The sequence below is a fragment of the Sapajus apella genome, unplaced genomic scaffold, assembly GCF_009761245.1.
Source record: "Sapajus apella isolate SASKATOON/1434 unplaced genomic scaffold, GSC_monkey_1.0 scaffold61, whole genome shotgun sequence".
NCBI classification, from domain to species: domain Eukaryota; kingdom Metazoa; phylum Chordata; class Mammalia; order Primates; family Cebidae; genus Sapajus; species Sapajus apella.
Genome location: NW_022437001.1, coordinates 6818235 through 6837944, shown reverse-complemented (window position 1 = coordinate 6837944; position 19710 = coordinate 6818235). Strand labels below are relative to the sequence as shown.

Below are 19710 nucleotides of genomic sequence, written 5' to 3'. Positions count from 1 at the left end.
GCATGTGAAATGGATCTGGATGTAGCATACCAATGGGTCTTGGCTTTTTTTTGCCTGTCTGTGTCTTTGGATTGGGGGATTTAGTCAATTTAAATTTAGAATTAATAACAATATATGTGTGTTTGATACTGTCATTTAATGTTAGCTGGCTGTTTTGCTCATTAGTTGATGCAGTTTCTTAATTATGTTGATGTTCTTTATTTTTTGGTATTTTTTTTTTTTTTGTAGAGTCTCTCTTGGTCGCCCGGGCTGGAGTGCAGTGGTGCGATCTTGGCTCACTGCAACGTTCACCTCCCGGGTTCGAGGCATTCCCCTGCCTCAATCTCCCAAGTAGCTGGGACTGCAGGCATACACCACCATGCCTGGCTAATTTTCATTTTTAGTAGAGACAGGGTTTCATGATGTTGGCCAGGCTGGTCTTGAACCTCAGACCTCAGGTGATCCGCCCACCCTGGCCTCCCAAAGTTCTGGGATTACAGGCGTGAGCCACCATGCCCAACCTGCTTCTTTTCTTTTAAGAAACAGGATCTTGCTCTGCTGTCTAGGTTGGAGTGTAGTGATGTGATAATAGCTCACTGCAGCCTCAACTTCCTGGATTCAAGTGATCCTCCTGCCTCAGCCTCCTGAGTAGCTGGAACTATAGGTGCACACCACTGTGCCTGGCAGCCGAGGGGCGTTTTCTTTCTTTCTTTCTTTTTTATTATACTTTAAGTTCTGGGGTACACATGCAGATCTTGCAGGATTGTTACATAGGTATACATGTGCCATGGTGGTTTGCTGCCTCCATTCCCCCATCACCTACATTAGTTATTTCTCCTAATGTCATCCCTCCCTATCTCCCCACCCCTCGAGGGGCATTTCTATGTGGCCCTTGGGCAAAAAAATGGGAAGAACCCTGAGCCCCCTTGACTGAGAATTTGCTTTAACAGTTCATCTCGATTATCTCTTAATGTGTCTGAGAAGCTGTAGCAATGGTTCCTTGTAGTATGGAGATGTGTGACTTTGGTGCCTTATAGCAAACAAACTTAGAAAAGAAAGGCACTGTCTGAAGAACTCTTAAGTCTAAGAACTTGGAAGTGTAGATCATATTCCTGTCTTCTTTTAGCTTGTGAATGTAAAAGGGGGCGGTGTGTGAAGAGACAATGGCAGTGGAGAACACTTGACTATTTGGCTTATGGACTGTTTCCTTAGTCTATGGTCTTTATAGCTAGTTTCACTACATTTTCAGGATTTTACTTTTACCTTTTAAAACCAGTTTACTGGAGGGGAAGGCTAGTAATATTTCCTTAGGTGAAAATATTAGCCAAACTTCTAAAATGCCTTGTGCAGGACTATAAAAAATAAAAACAAAACTGTTAAAAAAATTCCTGTGATAATCCTAAATACTTATATAGGCAGATTTTCATCTGCCTTTTTTGCTATCTCTCATTTTATTTTTGTCAACTTCTTTTACATTGCCAAATTTTAATTCTTCCTGTTGGGAATTAGAGATAATAAACAATTTTTTTTTTTTTTTTTGAGATGAAGTCTTGCCCTGTCACGAGGCTAGAGTGCAACAGCATGATCTTGGCTCACTGCAACGACTGCCTCCTGGGTTCAAGCGATTCTCCTTCCTCAGCCCCCTGAGTAGCTGGGTTACAGGCATGAGCCACCGCACCCAGCTAATTTTTGCATTTTTAGCAGAGATGGGGTTTCACCATGTTGGCCAGGATGGTCTCACTCTCTTGACCTTGTGATCTGCCTGCCTCAGCCTCCCAAAGTGCTGGGATTTGTGTTTGGCTCACAAACCACTTTACCCGGGCAAACAAAAATATTTTAATCAATCATTGTATTCTATTCCTGAGCCAAAATTTTTATCAGTATGTTTAAGAAGGTACAGAATAAATTATTTCTTTCTCTGCTTATCTTCTTTACTAAAAGTAGTGAAATAGCTAAAAACAGCCAAGGTAAGGGCGAAGAGATTTCAAAGCATTGCCAACTTAACAGTCACCTCTAAATAATTGATAGTTGGCAGATGTTTTGTAGCACTTAACTTGGTAATTTTCAGTTGTAACAGAGATAAGACGTTCAGCCCAGCGCCCCCATGCCATGCCGCCTGACCATATGGTATATTTAGTGCCTACTGCAGCAAAGATGTATCAGAGCTCACACTGCCCTTGGGTACCAGTCAGCTCGTAAGGAGTTCACACTAGGATACAAACATTTTCTGCTTTTATTTCTTTAATTAAAACCTCTCTTTAAAAAAAAAAAAAAAGTCTGGCCTTATGAGAAAATTACAAGAATAGAAGCTTTTTAAAAGGTGTTTGGAAATGAAACACTTCCCATAGCCTGGTGTTTCTTGTTGATCTTGGCCTTGAGCATTAGCAATCCTGGGAGGCTGCACTAAAAGCATCTCAGGTGCAGAGGCTGTGTGGGGTTCAGGTTAGCCACATCCCAAGAAGACTTCATGTCGTTTTTCTAAATAGCATCTGGACTGAAGCTACTGTTTGTCATGTTACAGGAGAGGGCAGGATGAGGATGCAGGCTGGGCTTGTGGGCTGGGCTTGCACCACCCTCTGCCTGGCTTCCTGCTCGTCTGCCTTTTCCCATGGTGCCAGCATGAAGGCCTGTGAGGACATGCAGCCCAAGCACATCCGAGCCCAGCCTCAGCCCCAGGACACTCACCACGTCACCATCCACATTGGCAGGTCTTCCTATGCACCAGGTGACAAGATTCCAGGTATGTATCGGAGAGGCCTTGAGAGACCCAGAGGAGCCCCAGAACCCCGTGGATCATCCAGTTTATGTTTGTCCCAGTCAGAAGCTTCCTGGACTAAGTCTGGCTTAATCCTTTTTTTTTTTTTTGGTAGAGATGGAGTCTCACAATGTTGCCCAGGCTGGTCTGGAGCTCCTGGGCTCAAGTGACCTTCCCACCTCAGTCTCCCAAGAATCCTGGACTACAGGCATATGCCACTGTGCCCTGCTAATTTTTTGTATTTTTCTTTTTTAGAGACAGGGTCTTGGTATGTTCACCAGTCTGGTCTCGAACTCCTGGGCTCAGGTGAACCCCCTGACTCGGCCTCCCAAAGTGCTGGATTATAGGTACCAGCCACTTTGCCTGTTCTGGTTTAATGTTAAGAAGCAATTATCTGGTTAAAAATAAGCATAAAATGTTGGTGCCGTAAAAGCCACGTGATAACAAATCTTTGTATTGATTGTGATCTGTGTGAGAAGGCTCAAATATCATTATTATAGAAAAGTATTTTGTCCTTATCATAATATATAAATGTATCTTGTTACAGACACAAATATAGTTCCTATGAACAATTTTCATGTATCATATATGTGTGTGAAATATACTTTTTTCTCATTATTTAAAACTAAAATTCATCCATCAACAGACACTTCGATGAGATGATGGATATTTTAATTTGTTTGACTATAGTAACTATTTCGCTATATGTAATAAATGACTTGACGGAGTGCCTCATGGATTCAGTGAGAGTCAGGTATTGCTTACTTATGCTGTAAGTATACTGTTTTCTTGCTGGGATCTGTGAGTTCCTTGAACGTAAGGACCATGTTATCCTGTTCATAGATATATACTCAAAACCTAGCATAGGGCCTGATGTTCAACAGTTGTAAATATTTATTCAAATGTTTATTAATAAAAGTTCAAATGCATGGAAAATAAAATAATCCTGGACACCAAGCTACATTTAGCAAACTTATAAAGGCCTGATCCTGATTTTAGCCACTCGTTCCATTGAAAATGAGTGGAGAATTAAAAAAAAAATTTTTAAATAGCTTAAATATATTACATACTTTAAAAATGTTAGAATAGTATCAAAAGGTAGAAAATTAAAAGTGCTTTTCCTTCTCTTGCTCTGAACACTCAGTTTGATTCTCCAAAGGTAACCTTGTTAAGTTTCTTGCTCCTCTTTTCAGAAACTTTCCAAACATATAAACATGTAAGTGAGATCTCAAATTAATATAACCTTAAGCAGACACAAATTAAATGTCTGTTTAACATTTATATTTTTTACCTAATAATCAGGTTGACATCTTTTGTGACAGTCCATTATCTAGCAGTCACATGATTGATTTAACCAGTTTCTTATTTATGGGTATTTACTTTTAAAAGCTTTTTTCATAAACAGTTTTGATAGATATCTTCTTCTTTTTTTTTTGAGACGGATTTCACTCTTGTTGCCCAGTCTGGAGTGCAATGGCACCATCTCGGCTTACTGCAACCGCCTCTTGGGTTCAAAAATTCTCCTACTTCAGCCTCCCAAGTAGCTTGGATTACAGGCATGTGCCACCATGTCCAGCTAATTTTTTGTATTTTAGTAGAGATGGGGTTTCTCCACGTTGGTCAGGCTGGTCTCAAACTCCCAAACTCAGGTGATCGCCTGCGTCTGCCTCCACACGTGCTGGGATTACAGGCGTGAGCTACCGTGCCCAGCCTTGATGGACATCTTTGTTCATATGTCTTTGCTTACTGTATACATCAGGATTGTTTCAGCTCCAAGTATCAGAAAAGCTGATTAACAGGAATGTAATGAATAAAGGCATTTAATTTTCTCCCTTAAGTCCGGAGGCAGAGTTTCTGTACTGGGGGAAACCATTCAATGACGTCGTCTAGATCCTAAGATTTTCCCATTTTCCTGCTCTGCCATCATCAGTGAGTTGAGTTTTCATTCCTTTGACATTGCACAGTTTCAGGACGAGTGCCATGGTTTTAGGCCTCACACTGGGACAATAGCGGAATAAAGGTTTTACATGAAAAGATTGATTCTTAGACATTAGTTGCCCTCTCAGCGATTTGGCCTCATTGCAGAGAATTCTATCTGGTGAAGGGGAACAGAATCACCAACACTGGTTTTAGTCTAATCACAGTTCATCCCCTGGGGAAAGAGAGAGGCCTGACTTCTCTGGAAACAGGTGGTCTCCACTTGCCATGTGAATGTAACATCTGGGTTCTGTTAGCAGAACCATCTGTTCCGCTAGCAGGGAATAAGTGGACAATTGCTGTTGGGTATTGGACATCAGTGTTTGGCATATTTATTTGTGCAAGTTTGTCAGTGGGGAAAATTCCTAGATGCAAAATTTCTAGATCAAAGAATAATGATTTTTGGAGGGTGTTTCTTTTATTGCGCAAATGTATATATATATATATATTAAAATTTACCAAGATAACCATATACAGCTCAGTGGCATCAAGTACATTAACAATGTCATACAACCATCATCACTATCCATCTCCAGAGCTTTCCATCATCCAAGGAGGACACTCTGTACTGGCCATCCTTCCCTACCCCCAGCCCCAGCTAGCTTTAAATCTTTCTGCCTCTGTCAGTTTGACTCCTCTAGTTACCCCAAATAAGTGGAATCATGCAATATTTGTCATCTTGGGTCCAGCTTATTTTACTTACTATGTTCTCAGGGTTAATCAATAATGTAGCAAGTATCAGAGGGGTAAGTGCATTTTAAATGTGAAAGATGTTGTCAAGTTACACCACAAAAAGTTGGATGGTTTATAGTTCCAGCACCAGTGAATGAATGCCCTAGTTTTTCCTTAGTTTTATCAAGATTGTGTTTATAACCACACATAACATTTGCTAATATAAAAGGTATAAAATGGTGTCTCATTATAATTGCTTTAAAAGTTATTACTGAGCTGCTGGGCAGGGTGGCTGATGCCTGTAATCCCAGCTCTTTAGGAGGCTGAGCTGGGTGGATAACGAGGTCAAGAGATCCAGACTGTCCTGGACAATGTGATGAAACCCTGTTTCAGGAGCTGAGGCAGGAGAATCACTGGAACCTGGGAGGCAGAGGTTGCAGTGAGCCAAGATCGCGCCACTACACTCTAGCCTGGTGACAGAGCTAGACTCCATCTCAAAAAAAAAAAAAAAAAATTATTACTGAGCTTGTTTTATTTTCTGTTCATATCCTTTCATTATTTTGAGGGGGAGTCATCTTTTTATGGATTCACCATGACTATGAATATTTGTCTGTTTTATGTCTTACAAATACTTTTCTTTCGGAATTTTTTTTTAATCATCTGTCCTTCTGAGTTAACCTAAACTCATATTTGAAAAAATACAGCATACTTTACTCAACTTTTCCTTTATGGCAGCTGGGTTTTGCTCAGAGAGGCACTTCTAAATTCAATATTGGTAAAAATAAAAAAAGTTTCCAGTTATTTTTTATCTCATTTTTGCATACCTTTCACCCAAATGGAATTTATTTTGTTGTGAAATAGGACTTCAACTTTTTTCTGCCCTAATGAATTGTTCACTTTCTGGGGGCTAATCTTAAGCTTTCAGTTTTGAAAAAACCTGTATAAAATCCACAAATGGAACTAAGTCACACATGTTCATCGTGAATGGGTGTTTTTCGTTGCAGTGACGGTGAGAAGCAGCCGTGATTTCATGGGATTCCTACTTCAGGCTCGAAGAGTGTCTGATCGCCACATCGCTGGCACTTTTGTTGTCATTCCTCCTCGTTCCAAACTGATGAGTTGTTTTCAAGCGGCTGATGCAGTCACCCACTCTGACAAGTCCCTGAAGAGAAACCTGTCGTTCATGTGGAAGGCCCCTGCCCAGCCTGTGGGGGACATTAAATTCCTGTAAGAGAGTGAAGTGCTGTTTCTTAGAAACTGAAGAGAGAGGAGCTTCTCTTTGCCCTGCCTTCATACTTCCTTCCCCCTCCTTATATGGCCACCTTATAGCAAGGACAGGGTCACGGGGGCTGCCTAACCTGGAGACCCTATGCAGAGGGAAACTAAAAACAATGTTGTCCCCACACTTGTCCCTTCGTCACTATCCATGGGCCTAGGGTGTATTATTTCACTGCCTCCCCAGGCACAGGTAACTCTTGGCCAACCTCTCCAGGAATTTCTGACCAGAGGACAGAAGGGCTGGTGATGCGAAGGCAGGAGAGCCAAGACAAGAGAGACAGGCAGATGGACAAATGGAAACATCCCTGGGCCCGGAGGAAACCTCTTAAGGCTCTGTGCCCTGGCTTATTGTCTATAAATGGGCATAACCACAGCACCTACCTCCCGGGTGTGTGGTGGATGAGAGCCAGTGTTCGCAGAGCACTCAGAACAGTTCCTGGCAACAGTGAGCACTTTAAAAGCATCTTTGCTACTCAAAATGAGGTGCTTGTTTTGTCATTCTTTTCAGACACTTGCATTTACCAAGAAGGAGAATGTTTTCTTTCAGGAAAGGGCGTATGTTTCTGTTTCTTTCCTTCATACCCTCCTAAATATGAAAGAGACTGCGCCTGCAGGCAGAGGCTGCCCAGGGCACGGGCTCCCCTCCAGGACTCCCCTCGGCTCTGGGAAAGGAAGCTGGTGGCCCTAGCCTGTGGTGTCCCTTCTCCCCGGTTCCTGGTGGTCCAAGGCAGCAGATAGGACAGCAAGAAGGGAAACACTGTGCCTTACAATCTTGCCTCTTTGGAAGGCCCAGGGCAGGGTTATCTGTGGGTATGCCCAGCGTCTGCCCTTGACTTTTGTTCTTACCCAGTGCAGAGGGTATCTGCTGCTTGAAGTCCTTAAACCTGCACACAAAGCACCTCCATTCGTATTTTTGGATTTACCATCATAACTGCTGCGTGCCACATAGCAAGTAGCGTAGAAGCTATGATCTCCATTTGGCAGAAAAGAGGAGCTGTCACTTGATGAGATGCTTCTCCCAAGTCACCCTGTGATCTCCCACCTCCGGGAACCCTTGCCCATGATAACGTCCGCCGAGGCTGGAAACCGTATGTTGGAGGCCTGAACTATGACTCTCACTGCGTCTCCAGCCTCTGGGTGACCTCGGCCAAATTCATCACATTGTTGTGACTGCCTCCTGAATACTTAAAGTGGGAAAAATGATACTTTCCCATAATCCGTCCCTCGCTGAAATATTTGGAAGAATAAATGACATAATGTTTGTGAAAACAATTTTTACTGAAGAATTATTTTTCAAAAAATTATTTACAATAATAAGGATTTATCTCTAATTTCCAATAGTATCTATATACAACAATTATACAACAGAATTATGAGATCTTCAAATCATGATGTGATAACAGTATATCAGGAATGGCTAATAACAACATTGAAGCTAAAACCTCTTACTGGAGTCTAAACAGTTTAACGAGATAGTTTTTAGTGAAAATGAGATTTTGAGTGACTGTATTTATTCAAGAGGGTCATTGATTTGTTCATATCCTCTCCTATTTTAATTATTTGCAGCTACAGAGTTTTTGTTTTTAAAAAGAATGAAGTCGCTCAAAGAATAATAATATAATCTCCCTTGTTCTATTTATTTAGACTTTTGTTCCTTTTTATCTGTTAGTGTGTTCTCTTTTCTATGAGGTTGGCCTGAGGTATTATGTAAAGGACACTAACTCCGTGGACCGCTCTGCTCTTTCTCTTTCCACAGTTTATCAGTAGTCCAGTCATATTTCGTTTACTGGGCGAGGATTGAATCATCTGTTGTGTCTCAACAGACGCCTGGCAGCACCCATTCTGACGACTGCATGGAGCCCAGATCACCGACACCAACCCTTCACCAGAGGCTGGGTCATGTTGAAGGAGCTGCTCCAGGTATAGCTTGTCATTGTACTCACCAGCCTGGTTGTCACCTTTATGTTTACAGTTATCTATTTTCACTTAAAAGTTACTGCTGCCAGTTTCCTGTCCCTGCAAAACAAGCAGTAAACACCCGCCGTGGCCAACTGCAGCAGTTCTCGGGGACGTGACAGCGCAGCAGTGAAGGGAGGGAGCGCTTGCAGTTGCTTTGTTTGTTGCAGCAAACACACTTTGTCTGGCTCAACCTAACAAATGAAGTCAGTCCCTGGGGTGGACAGTGAGAGCTGTGCTGCAATACCTACAAACGGCACACACCTCTTCCCCACACTCACTAGTCAGCACAGTATCTCGGCCGTTTTCCTTAGTCCCCTGAAGCTACACAGGGAGCACAAAAAGGAAATGAGCTTTTCTTTTTCTTTTCTCATAAAAACACATCCAGTTTTTATTGTTACTTTTCATGGTAGGTAGATCACTCTTTGCAGCCTGGGTTGGAGAACAGAATCAGAAATCACTGTTTCCATGGGAAGGGATTTTTTCCTTGCTCACTACATGGCTTTATACTCCATTAGTCCATAAACTCCTGAAAAAAGAAAACAAAGGAAAACCTCTAGCCAGCTAGAGGCTATTTGACCTACCTGAAAATCCCCGGTGGTATGCAACTTCTCTTTATTGTTATTTCCAGTTAAGTGCTGTGAACACAAGCACTCATAAAGGCGTCCAGGCACATGCACACAAGACCCTACCCTTCACCCATTCGTTCTCCTTTATTCTTGCCTTTATTTTTTGCTAATATGTTAAGGCCAGAATCTCATCGGAATCCCTGCCTCTTCTCAGTCTAGCAGACCCAGGTACAGAGACAGTGGGGACAACCCTCCGTTCTCTGCCTTTGCCCCAAAACCTTTGGCTGTCCCACTGCCCAGTACAATTCCTCCATCCTTCTCACCAAGACCCTCCTAAAAGCAGAGTAAAGACCTCAGAGCCTGAGAGCGTGGCCTAGGGAGACTCTGCACCCGACACATGTTTGAAATCTCATATTTTATTTTATGAATGATGCAAATGTCATGTTTTAATCCCAAGTGTAACCATGTTTGTTTGAACATGAATGTGAATAAAAGTGAAGCTTGAGGAAGAAGTGTCATGTGGAGCCTTGGGCCTGTCTCTGCCTGACCCTGCTGGAAACCTTGCTTGCTGGGGCTCACAGCCTCCAGCCCAAGCAGTTTACAGGGTACCCTCCTCATTACACTGCCCACATTCCTCTCCTTCTGGCCCCAGCTTGTCTGTTCCATTCATTCCACTACCCAAACCCTAGTGATTCCCAAAGGAAAAAGAAACATGAATGCATGCATGTGCATGTGCATGTGTGTGTGTGTGTGTGTGTGTTTGTGTGTTCTGGGAAGTTTATCTTTGTACAGTTAAGAAGGCCGGGCGCGGTGGCTCACGCCTATAATCCCAGCACTTCGGGAGGCCGAAGCGCGTGGATCACGAGGTCAAGAGATCGAGACCATCCTGGTCAACATGGTGAAACCCCGTCTCTACTAAAAATACAACAATTAGCTGGGCATGGTGGCACGCACCTGTAGTCCCAGCTACTCAGGAGACTGAGGCAGGAGAATTGCTTGAACCCAGGAGGCAGAGGTTGCGGTGAGCTGAGATTATGCCATTGCACTCCAGCCTGGGTAACAAGAAAAACTCCGTCTCAAAAAAAAAAATAAATAAAAAGAAAGAAAGAAAGAAAAAATCGATTTCACCTTATTTCATCTAATAAAGTGAAATAGATTTCTTAACTGTACAAAGAATTCAGTAGGCAAGTATAAACTATAAATTTTTTAAATTGGGAAAGTAGTATGTTGATATCTCCCAATAGACCAAGACACTTTGGGTCCTCATCCATCCCATTAGATATGGTCTACCTTTTATTTCAGTGCCTTCCCTTCTGACATTTCCTCAAACTGGACTGTTCCACATGACAATTTTAAGGCACAGTTCAAATATCTCCTTTGTGAAACTTTTCCTCATACTTGGTAGGCAAGTGTCTTAGTCTATTCCAGCTGCTATAACAAACACCCTAGACTGAATAATTTATAAACAATAGAAATTTATTGCCTACATTCTGGAGGTTGGGAAGTCCAAGATGAAGGTGCCAACAGTTTGTGTCTGATGAGGGAGGGATGATCTGTGCTTCAGCAATGGCGCCTTCTTGCTGTGTCTTCACATGGTGGAAGGGGTGAACAAGCTCCCTCAGTCCTCTTTTATAAAGCTACTAATCCCATTCATGAGGGCTCCACCCTCATGACTTAAGCAGCTGCTAAAAGCCCCACTTCTTTACACTATTGCATTGGGGGTTTGATTTCAACACACGAATTTTAAGGGGGATACATTAAGACCATAGCGGCAAGTACAATTGCTTCCTTAGCTCTGGTATTAATTAATTAATTTACTTATTTATTTATTTTGAGACAGAGTCTCACTCTGTCATCCAGGCTGGAGTGCAGTGGCGCCATCTCGGCTCACTGCAACCTCTGCCTCGCAGGTTCAAGTGATTCTCCTGCCCCATCCTCCCGAGTATCTGGAATTACAGGCATGCACCACTGCACCCTGTGTATTTTTAGTAGAAAAACAGGGTTTCCCCATGTTGGCCAGGCTGGTCTCAAACTCCTGACCTTAGGTGATCTACTTGCCTCGGGCTTTCAAAGTGCTGGGAATACAGGGGTAAGTGCCCGACCTCTGGTATTAATTTAGGCAGTTTGACATGTAAGGGTCTGTCTTCCTAGGTTTGGGTTCGGGGACACCAATTACAAGTCTGCATTGTGTTTGCCCCTCCAGCAACTATAATAATGCCCAGCATGCAGTGGTCCTGCAGGAAGTATTCAAATGTTCTTAGGAGTTCAGGCAGGAATTAGAAACTGTCAGTTGGCCATGTTCTGTATGTCTGAGCTAGGCTGCTTTGTTCTTCACCTCAACGTTTTTGAGGCTTAAAAACATCGGAGCAAAGGGGTCCCTTCTCCACCTCCGTAAAAGCAGGTTCAATCCAATCTGGAGCCCTGGCCAGAGAAACTTCTGCCAACACCGTTTTTGTCAATGCCATCATGTCATCCTCGTCATCATTGCACTAGACTCTCTGTGAATGTTGCCTGCGTGCCTGTATCTCAGGGACCTGCTTCATGCTTCCACATCAATGAGTTCATATCACCTCCTCAGTAATTCTGTGCTAGCCTCATTTTGCAAAAGCAGAAATTAATGCTCTGGGCGGACTTCTCCAAAGCCAGAAATTAACAGAGTGGAGAACTGAACCCAGACAAGAATCTGACTCTAAAACCTGCACTTGCTTGCTTGCTGCTTTGTGTGAAGCTCTTTTCTCATGCCCTGGGCTGTCATGTTAGCCAGTTACAAATGGGAAATGAGATGGTGAAGGGCAGGGGAGGGCAGTGATCTCGCCTCTGCCCATCGCAGATGTTCAAGTCATTATCACCAGGGAAAGAAACCTTGGGTGTTAATAATAGGGCAAGAAAGATCTAGGGCTTTGAAAAATCTGATTTGTGGGATTCCACTTTTTTTTTTTTTTCCCCAGCCTGAAGCAGTTTTTGGCAGAGGTAAAATAAATATGGTGGTCACAGTGCTATCTGTGTTCCCTGAATGGTGGCTGTTGAGAAGGTACAAGCCCAGAAAGGCCAGGGACTCACTCTCTAAAAAGATATAAGCCCTTGCGTGGTCAGGGGCTTGTCTGATCAGGCAGGTCATCTTTATGCTGACACTTTTAAGTGCCTCACACTTAATGGCCTCTCCTTGGGGCACATTAGAGTCACTGCTGTTTACCCCCTGATCGTAGCTGTTTGTACCATTCGATACGGGGAAAACACTCTCTCACTCTGTGCTGTCTTTGGACCTCTGCTTAGCTCCCAGGGCCCCCATCACTCTTCCACAGCAGCACACACATGTCTTTGCTGTTGCCCTTCCTGGAGCTGCAGAGGAGGATAACCTAGATCCTGTTCCTGCCAGTATTTGGGTGACAAAGTTTCCTGGGGATACAGAGACTCTGTCCCAACCATCTTCACACACCGCCACTGAAGACAGCATCAGCCAGCAACTCAGCGGGGACAGTAATCCGACCCTAGAGCCATCCCTGGAGGTCCACAGGCTGGAGAGGCTTGCGGCCTTCAGGAGAGTCTCCTCAGAGGGCTTTGCTTCCAGGCTTAGCGCCCATCAAAGGTAAGGGTGATGGGTAGGCCATTTGGGCAGGTGGTGGGATGAGGCTGAATGCTGTAGTGCTGCATTTAGAGTCTGACAAAAAAGATCTCATATTTATTCTTAAGTATGTGAAAAACCCAGAATGTAGAAGGGTTAGTGGTCAGAAGGACTGGGTATGATAATTACCCAGGGAAATTATTCTCTTGGATGGGGTGAGATCTCTGAGATGCTGTTATAAATAAAATAAAACCTAAACTGTGACTTTTTATATTTTAAATGTATTTATAATCACATAATATAGAAATGTATATTTCATATGAAATAATAAGCTATAGCATTTGGTGAGTTCTTTGCCACCATTCTCACTCATCTCTCCCCTTCCTCTTTCCTGTGGTTCCCGACTCGAAACTTCGAAGTTTTTCAAGTGAATCTGATGCCATCTGTATACATGACAGTGGTAGAAAACATGGCTTTTTGGTCCAAAACTTAATGACTTGTTTTCAGCCCTTCCATTCTTTCCTTTAGAACTCAGGACGATCCCAGCTTTGATTCACTGGAAACTTGCCTGTCCTCAGATGGGGGTGAACAGGTAAGAGCCTGGACTGTGAAGAGGGCTTGCGATTGGTATTTTGATCCCAGACTGGCCTGTTTTAGGCTGAGAAGGCAGACCTATTAGACTAGTAGCCAAAGTCAGAGAGAAGATGGCAAAGTATCATATACACACTGTTTTTCTACTAATCAATACCTTTCCATTATATGCACTGTCTCTGAAGTTATCAGCAATTGTAGAAATTGATGTTTTAGTGATTTGTCTTTTCACTTAGCAATAGTTAATAATTACTCTCATCTCTTTTCCTCCATCCCTCCTTCATGACCTCAAAAGGCCATGTATGGTCCCCGAAGTTAGATCAATGGACAATATAAAATATAAATGCCCACTGATTTACTATTCCTGTGAAGTCTTAGAAGGAACACAAAATAAAACATGGTGTCATATTCTTACTTACCTTTATCAGAACCTACAGTAGGGTTAAATTGTCCCTCTTGCATGGATCCTATCATAAAAAGGCACACTCAAAGCTTTCAGCCATAGAAGATGATGCAATCACACATTTATATTTTGGTTTGGAAGCCTCTTAAAGGACCCTAATATTGTTCTTGTAACTGGCGTCCTTGTTCTCTGTGAGGTTTCCGTTAACCACTCAATCCCCATTAATAACAAGTGCACATGCATCTAGTCGGGTATTTTACTCTGAGCTCCTTTGGTAGCAAGCAAGAGATCGGGTTTTCAGCTGCCGCCTGGGAGTCTTTAAGGAATCCCAGTTAGTTACAAAGTTCAGCAGCAGCTTAGGAGGAAGACCAGTCCCTTTGACTCTTTTGTCCCTTTGTTTTTCTAGGATAAGATGAAGGCTTCTAACAGGACCATGACACGGCCTCCTCTGTACACCGTCCAGCTTACCCATCCCCAGCGCCTCTGGTCCTCTGAAACTTTCACAGGGAATGGGGCTGGGGCAGGCAACCCAACCCCTGTCCTCCAGACCTCTGGCACTTCTGGGCTACCTGCTTCTGGTGACCAGTCAGAGGCATCCAGGCCGTCTGCCAGCTTCTTACCTCAGTCAAAGCACAAGGAGCCCAGAGCAGGGAAGGGAGATGGAGAGGGTGGAGTGGGATACCCTCGGCAGACCAACTCAAGGCCTGACGCTGGGCTACAGAAAGCCCAGGCCCCTCTGGGATTCCAGCTCAGAACTCCCCAGCTGGGAATTCTGCTTTGCCTGTCAGCCACCCTGGGCATGGCCCTGGTCGCTGGCCTTCGCTATCTGCATACCCAGTATTGCCACCAGCGGACGGAAGTGTCCTTCAGTGAGCCGGCTTCAGATGCTGTTGCCAGGAGTGACAGTGGTGAGACTGTGCACGTCAGGAAGATTGGGGAGAACAGTTTTGTTTTGGTTCAAACAGAGTACAACTGGATCACTCCTTCTGTGGGTAGCAAGAAAACAGTCCTCTGAGAAGACTGTCATCCCAGACCTGTCAGTGGCCCTCCTTGGGCCCTGGAGAATGTCCCAGACAGAGCAAAGCTAATGAGAATACCTGATGAGGACAGGGACTTATTGTGCCTCCGTCAATGTGCAGTTAGTGGAGGAAGCTGGGAGAGGACAGTTTTATCTACAGAGGGAGTTATTCCCAGGCTTTGTTGTCTTCACATCTGTAATTGAGCTGCTTTTTTTCTTTTTACAATTAGAGGCTCTGTTTGAAGAGTTAAACTCAACACAATGAATATTGTATAACCTCCTCATTAACTAGACCCCTGTGGCTGCTAAGCTTCCTCTGTTGCCTTAAGGAAGCCATAGAAATAGAAATTCTGTCCCTCCTTAGTGTCTCAGCCTCATCTCTTCTAACTCTTTGGGAAAAAAAAAAATGTTGGGTTGTGTCTCCTGCAAGAAAAAGAACTGCAGTTCTGACCTTGTCTCCCTAAACCACCCCCAAAGAAGTTTTCTTTTCAAAACTAGAATTCAGAACCTTGCCAGAGTTCTGATTTGGATGACTAGGAGAATGCAAGGGTATTTGGTCTTCTTGGCAACTCAGCAGCCTGGCAAATCCGCCATGGAAATTGATCCAAAGTCAGGAAAGTTTTTGAGAGCTTGATTGAACACATCTTTAGGAAAACATATACATGTTACACAAGGCCATAAACACCAGGGTGGGGTAAACAAGCCTCTTCATCAGGTGTCAGTGGATCTGAGACCTCCCATCCATTTACACTTGATGGAAAGATTTGTTTATCCCAACAGCTAGCAGACATATTGCCTTTTGAAACATTATTATACCAGCACAGTTTGAAGAACAGCCTTTACTTGTCTTTTCAGGGAATGTCAGGAAGAAAGCTTCATGGACGAAGGTCATCTATCTGATCTCATAACCTTATGAAGATTGCTTTGATTTAACAGTGGTTCCACAGATACTATCTGGGGTCGAAACAACAGATCTGAATATAACTCTTAATTATGTTCACCTAATATAACACATTGGAATTAGCTGCCTTTTCAGAATGAAACCTATTATAGGGTCACCATTCATTTTAATGCACCATTCATTTTATTATAGTGTCACCATTCGTTTTAATGCAGAAACAAAAACCACTACAAATTCGGAAAGGATATTTGCTTATTAAACACTCAATTCATATAGGAACTGTGCTAAGAAGTCTGCACATATCTTCACATTTAATCCTCACAAAAATTTAGTGAGGAGTAAGTTCAGTAATTTTCCAAGGAGAATGAGGCTTTCCTTACACCTCAATTCAACAATTTTTAAAAACTGGGTGTTCAGGAAAGAAACAGCTTCTGCTTTTTCAACACCCCTCTTTAGCCCATTTGTCATCAATTCCAAGACTCTCTCCTCTAAATTCTGGGCTAGATAGCTCTGTTCCCTGGCCTCAATCATTAGATGCATGGAGACCTAGGCAATTTGTACGTTCATAAATAAAGGTGATCTAGGAATGCTGCAGAAAGAAATAAATGTACTGTACTCTAATAAAGCCACAGATATCCCTTCTGCATGCCTATCCCTCTAAAAGATGTCCTCCTCAAGAAGCAAATAAAGGACCCCATTAGTGGAGAGCTCTCATCTGGCCACATCACATCAGAGCCAGATGCACCATGTATGCAACATTTTTGAGATCTTTTCTGTCTAAGAATTTTCCCATGTAAACAGACTGTTTTGTTTATCTATTGGTGGGAACAAATTACCTCCAAACTTATTACCTCCAAACTTAGTGGTTGAAAATAAAATCACCACCACCACCATCTTTTATCATCTTTCATGATTCTGGGGTTGCCTGGGCTCAGCTGGGCAGTTCTTCTGTACTTGGCGTTATTGAATGGGCTGGGACAGCCTAGTTGACTCCCTCACATGGCCTGCAGTTGGTGTTGGCTGCCATCTAAGGGCTCAAATGAGGCTGCTGAAAAATGTGGGAAGCAATTTGGTTCTGTTCTTTGTGCCTTCTTATGCCATGGTGTCTGAGTTCCAAGAAGTATGCCAAGCACACAAAACCAGAAGCTGCATATCTCTTAAGACCTAATCTTGGAAGTGATCACAGTGAGTCACAGGACCAACCTGCATTATTCAAAAGGAAGGGCAATAGATTTCACTTTTGATGGGGGATGTGACAGAGGATTTGCAGCCAACTTTAATTCACTTTCCCTTCTGCTTAGACTGCTGACCAGCTCTGGGGGGATTGTGTGAGACCTGAAGAGATGCTATTCATCCCTGGGAGATTAGGGAGGTGAGAGGAGTCTCCAGATTTCAGGGTCAGGTGTTTTCTCTTCTCCAGTTGGACTTCCAGTTTATACGAAATAGTAAAGTGATGCAGAAAGGTTAGCCAAATCTCCGAGCCTCATCTTTCTCATCAGAGAAAAGTACATCACAAGCTTATTCAGGTCTTTTGGTCGATATAAAGATTGAATGCATACACAATATTTAGCTTTCCATAAGTAATTAAACTGACATACCATTGTCATTAATGTCATCCTGAAGCTGCAACACTGTCTTTACATCTAGCCCATTTAAAGAAATTCTGCGATCATGAAAAAACATCACCTTCTTTTTATGACAACTTCTCCTCTTGAAGCAACCTTCCCACCTCACTTCCCTGGCCCAGCCACTTGAAGGCCACACAAGTTGTCATGGTAGCCATTGGCTACAGCTCCTACCATGTGTCAGGTATTTTTTTGCTGCAACGTTCTGACTAGACTCTTCTTTGGCCAGGGCAGCTGGAGTCCATAGGCCTGTATTCAAACTACATAAACATCCTCCACTACTGTGATCTTGAAGGTCCTCTAAGCTTCACAGAAACCCCAGAGGGGAATGAGTAGGAAGTGTTACCTTAACCTGAAGTCTCTTATAAAGCACAGAGCTATTAAAAGTTTTTTTAAAAAAAGGTTGGGGGCAGGGAAGGACTCAAATATACCATGTTAAAATAGCTTTTTTGTTTTGAAGGAATAGCTACAAAGTTGCTCAGCCAACCTCTTCTTGGAGGAAAGAAAATACGGGGCTAAACACAGATTTGAGGGGAAACGATGGATAAGTAATTGCTGAAAACTCTTTATATTTTAAACAAGTGCTTTTATATCTGTTGTGCCAATTTAATAACTACATACCATGGGTAGGGGTAGCCTTCATCTTTTTACAAAGACCATTTCTGATATTTCCAATTAATTTTCTTCCCATAGATACAATTTTAGTAAAGTACAACTTAATATTTAACTTAGTTTGACTGGCTGTCCCAGTTTGAGGCCATCTGCATTAATTTGCTGTTATGCTGTTTAACTTTTTAAAAAATCTAATTAACAAAAAAAAAAGAAAAAAGAAAAAGAAAAAAAAGGTCAGCAAGCTAGTAAATATTTAGAAGTGTGTCACATTTTATTGAAAGTTATCTGGGAAGCACTGGCAATTTATAAATAAATTTCAGATGATGACCATCCCCTCTCCCTGTCTCGGATTTCTGGTATTAATAGTGATCATAGCTTTTCTGGGACACAGACTGTATGTTCTGACTTCGTTTCACTCCAGCCTGCCCCTCTTCTAAAAGTGGCAAGAAACTTCTTTTATTTAAGTGAAATTAATTTGCATTAATTTGGTTTATTAAACTTGAGAACGTCTCCAGACTTCTCACAGTATTCTGAGCACTCTGCTCTATCTGCCCTGGCGTGGTGCAGAACAGGGGGTGGTCACCCCTGGCTCCTGGTTTAGCACATAAGGAGCGCCTTTGTGATAAAAGAAAGACTAGTGTTTTGTTTGTTTACTCTGTTCTTTAAATGCGAAAAGAAAATGGAAGCATTTTGAGATGCCTATTCTACCCACGATGGTTGGGGCCACCAGGATAACTATAGTCTGTCAGATGTGTTCCAGAGATTTTTTGCTTTCAAAACATAAATCAGTTCATGTCACTGTCTCTGAATTCTCTAATGGTTTTCCATCTTTCTCAGAATAAAATATGGACATCTGATTGGGCTGACTATGTCTTGACCCTCTGATATTGCCCTCTACCCGCGTGTTCATTGTGCTGCCCTGAGCACTCTGGGTAGCTCTGTGCAGCTCGCTTGCTCTGCTGTTGTCTAGAACCCTGTTTCCTCAGGCACCCGCAAGCCTTCAGGACTTCTTCCAATGCTACCTCAGCAGAAAGCCTTCTCCTGATCATTGCAGCCTCTAATCAACCTATGCTCCTACTCTGTTTAATAATATTGATAACACTTATAACCACTTGAGTCATATATTTATCTGTGGTTATTTTCTGCCTTCCCCAGACACAGATGCATTATAAAAGCAAGGACTTTGTTTTGTTCATTGCTATATTCCTAGAACATAACTTCAAATCCACTATTCCTAGTATGTAGCAAGTAATCAGTAGGTATGTATTACATTTGTAAGTGAAAAGTTCAATACCTGTGTCACTATTACCAGCTCTTAGTGCAGATTGAAGTTGAATATATGGCACCTGGATCAGCTCCAGAGTGCTTTGGAATCAGGCAATGTAAGTTTCCCTCCTAGAAGTGAATTAAAAAGAGTTCTATGGGGGACTGTCCTCAGTGCAGGAAATGTTCTTGTGTCTCAGATCCAAGGCTGCAGGGAAGAGCCGAGAATAGACTTCCCTCTAGATCTGTGCTGGGGCAGAAGGAAAGCTGAGTGGAGTCTTTCCAACTCAGAAGCTCCCCTGTGAGCAGCTTTTCTTCAGGTTACATCACCTGGGGCAGGGTTTCCCAAACTCCATGCTATCACCATCTGGGGATGGATATTGCTTATTTTGGGGGGCTGTCCTGTGCACTGTAGGATGTTTAGCAGCGTCCCTGGCCTCTACTCAATGCCCGTAGCTCCCTCCTCCCCAGTTGTCAAAGCAAAAACGTCTCTAGACATTGCCAAATGTCCCCTGGTGGGCAAAATCACCCCTGTTGGGGAACCATTGG

The 19710-nt window shown here is 42.9% G+C and overlaps 1 protein-coding gene across 1 annotated transcript; it reads left to right on the top strand.

Annotated features, from left to right (window-relative positions):
• Positions 1–2260: 2260 nt before the first annotated feature.
• Positions 2261–15119, top strand: REELD1 (reeler domain containing 1). The gene is made up of 6 exons (XM_032246456.1): positions 2261–2719; positions 6388–6610; positions 8418–8581; positions 12460–12772; positions 13277–13340; positions 14149–15119. Exons 1-6 carry the CDS (start codon positions 2512–2514, stop codon positions 14755–14757), a joined length of 1581 nt encoding a protein of 526 aa, XP_032102347.1. The 5' UTR covers positions 2261–2511; the 3' UTR covers positions 14758–15119.
• The last annotated feature ends 4591 nt before the right edge of the window (positions 15120–19710 follow it).